Here is a 2631-nt window from a genome sequence, read left to right as displayed (position 1 = left end):
ATATTTCAGACAGTTCATTCAAACAATAAATTCATAAGGCATTAATTCATTTTATTTAGACAAAATGCAATTTTTGCAAACGTTTAAATCAAAACCCTATATCTGCCTATTTCTCAACATTACATTTTTGGACCAAATCCTCATTTCGATGTAACGGGTCACRAAGATTTTAATATGACAAGTCAGTGGGGTCAAAGTTTGATTCACATCTTTAAACTTTAAAATTATTTGAAAACTAGAACTCCAATTCTTGTTTTTGACTAAAGTAGCCTCAGGCTCTGTAAGCAACATAATCTGAGTTGTTGTTGTTGTTGTTGTTGTTGTTGTTGTATTGCAGGCTTGTTTCACGCCTTCGATGAAAATCGGGACAATCACATCGACTTTAAAGAGATCTCCTGTGGACTGTCTGCGTGCTGTAGGGGACCCATCGCTGAGAGGCAGAAGTGTAAGACTCTCTGAGGTTTTATCTCTCAGCTTTCACAGAATCAAAGTGTGTTTTTATCACAATAAGCACAGAGGACCTGTAATTTGGATCATAAAGTAATGCTTGAATGTTTAGTGATTGGTTTAAACGGGGATTTCATTTTCTGTTTGAACTTGAAGAGCTGCAGCAGTTCTCTGCCTTGAAGCCATGTTTTCTTTAGACTTTATTTTTTCTTGCCAGTTTGCTTCAAAGTGTTCGACGTGGACCGTGATGGAGTCCTGTCTCGAGATGAACTCCATGATATGGTTGTGGCGCTGCTGGAGGTGTGGAAGGACAATCGTACAGATACAATACCTGTAAGTAACCACATCCATACAAACACATCAGAACTAAGCCTGCAGCAGCAGTCCCATGTGGAGTTACCAGACGTCTCTACTCCAGTGGAAACCAGTCTGTTCATGTTTTCATTGCCAGCAGACTGTACTTTAACCAGCTTTCCTGCCTGCTATCATCTGTAGAGTTTGATGTCCCTCCCACTTTGCTGGAAACATTTACACGTGTGTCAGTAGCTGTGTTTCCATTGTAAATGTGCGTAAGACTTTGTCGATATTTTGTTAATGTCGGAAAAAACACAGTTTCACAACTGCAGTGTTTCCATTAAGTAAGAAATGCTATTAAAGTCACGTGAATACGTTTGTTCTCGTGATAAGTCGTTACAAACATGGCGGGGATGGATGTAAACACATAGCATGTTGCTACCACGACACTAGCGCTCATCATCAGAGGAGACGTCGGCGTCTTTTATCGAGGCTTTCCAGAGACAAGTCCCTACTTGGGAGCGGCTACGTATGCTGTGTTTTTGGGAAATTGTAGTCAGTGAGTTTACTATTTTATACTACTTCTGTGATATTACTACTACTTCTACTTCCTGTTATCTTCTTCGTCATCGTCTTTTTCACCAGTAGAAACAGCCGGTTGTTGATCACGTGACTCCTGTGATGTGAAAAAATGTTTCCATTGCAATTTTGTGAAAAACACCAATTTCGATACGGCCGAAAAACCACCTCATCCTAGCGCAAAAACATTTTGTAGAAAAACKTAACTTTTCTTTCAAAATTGACATGTTTCCAATGAGTGAATTTATTTTCGAAATTCTAATTTGAGCATTTTCATGGTCAATGGAAACACAGCTACTGATCTTTTAATTTGCTTTTCTTTATCTGCTGTTTGCAGCAACTGTGAAATTCTTTGTCCTGATTGTACAGCTTGATATTCAGCAATCATTACAGAGATACAAGTGATTGTGTCTGTATCCTTATTCCTCATGGTCTTGTTGTTAACATAATGTAAAACATGATGTTGATGGGTCTCAGTGCCAGCTGTGGACCACATTACAAAGAACCCACTTGTGTCATGGTTCAGTTGTCTTTTAATTCCTCACTTTGCCTCAGTTAGAAGCTGCATAAAGTCTTTGACTCTTGTATTATTTGACTTTAAATATTTCTTGAATTTCACAGATACAGCACATTTATTAAAATAATTTGCAGTTACAGTTTCCATCCTTTTCACCTCTACTTTTAGTTTCTGAAAAGACTTGTCAAGCTGATCATACAGCATGTTAGAGATAATTATAGCTCAGACTGATGGTATTAAATCTAAATGTAAAGCAGTAGAAGATAGAAATTTATTAGTCGTTTAGATGCAGGTTTTAAAAGCACCACACCATTTCATAGTTATTTTTTTAAATTAAATATGTTTTTATAGTTTAAATTTCTTCAGTACAGTGAAGTGCGCACAGATACTCATGTGGTTTTTGTTTCTTCAAGCTTTAACACCCAGATGTAGGACTGATTCAGTGTTCACGGTTTAAACGGATGTATTGTGCTGGCCTTGCAGGAGCTGCACTGTAGTGTGTCAAACATAGTGGAGGAAATCCTGAAGATGCACGACACAACCAAGGTAAGCTCCTCCTCTGTGGAACCCATCCCTTATGATGTGATGCTTAGCAGCAATGTTTGAGAGAGAAACCATACTTTAGGATAAGGTGGTATTAAAAAGCCTGGGGTGGCATATTAGCATTTTGTTTGTTTGTTTGTTTGTTTGTTTTGTTTATAGACTGTTCAGTGAGGTTTTTGTACTTTTTTAATCACCAAGATACAGCTTATTTGATAATTGATATCAGTTGGTTAACATACTGTATATGTGTA

General features: G+C 37.7%; 1 protein-coding gene across 1 annotated transcript in view; it reads left to right on the top strand.

Annotated features, from left to right (window-relative positions):
* Positions 1–2631, top strand: part of LOC106536368 (ubiquitin carboxyl-terminal hydrolase 32) — a gene marked incomplete at both ends in the record, with an annotated part of 57582 nt that overhangs the window by 10848 nt on the left and 44103 nt on the right. Inside the window, 3 exon segments of the mRNA XM_014033627.1 lie at positions 338–445; positions 665–780; positions 2321–2383. Coding sequence (XP_013889081.1) covers positions 338–445; positions 665–780; positions 2321–2383 — 287 coding nt within the window.

This window comes from Austrofundulus limnaeus, unplaced genomic scaffold (assembly GCF_001266775.1).
Source record: "Austrofundulus limnaeus strain Quisiro unplaced genomic scaffold, Austrofundulus_limnaeus-1.0 Scaffold1791, whole genome shotgun sequence".
Classification (NCBI taxonomy): domain Eukaryota; kingdom Metazoa; phylum Chordata; class Actinopteri; order Cyprinodontiformes; family Rivulidae; genus Austrofundulus; species Austrofundulus limnaeus.
The sequence above is the reverse complement of the archived record's forward strand: the minus strand, read 5'-3'. Positions and strand labels throughout refer to the sequence as shown.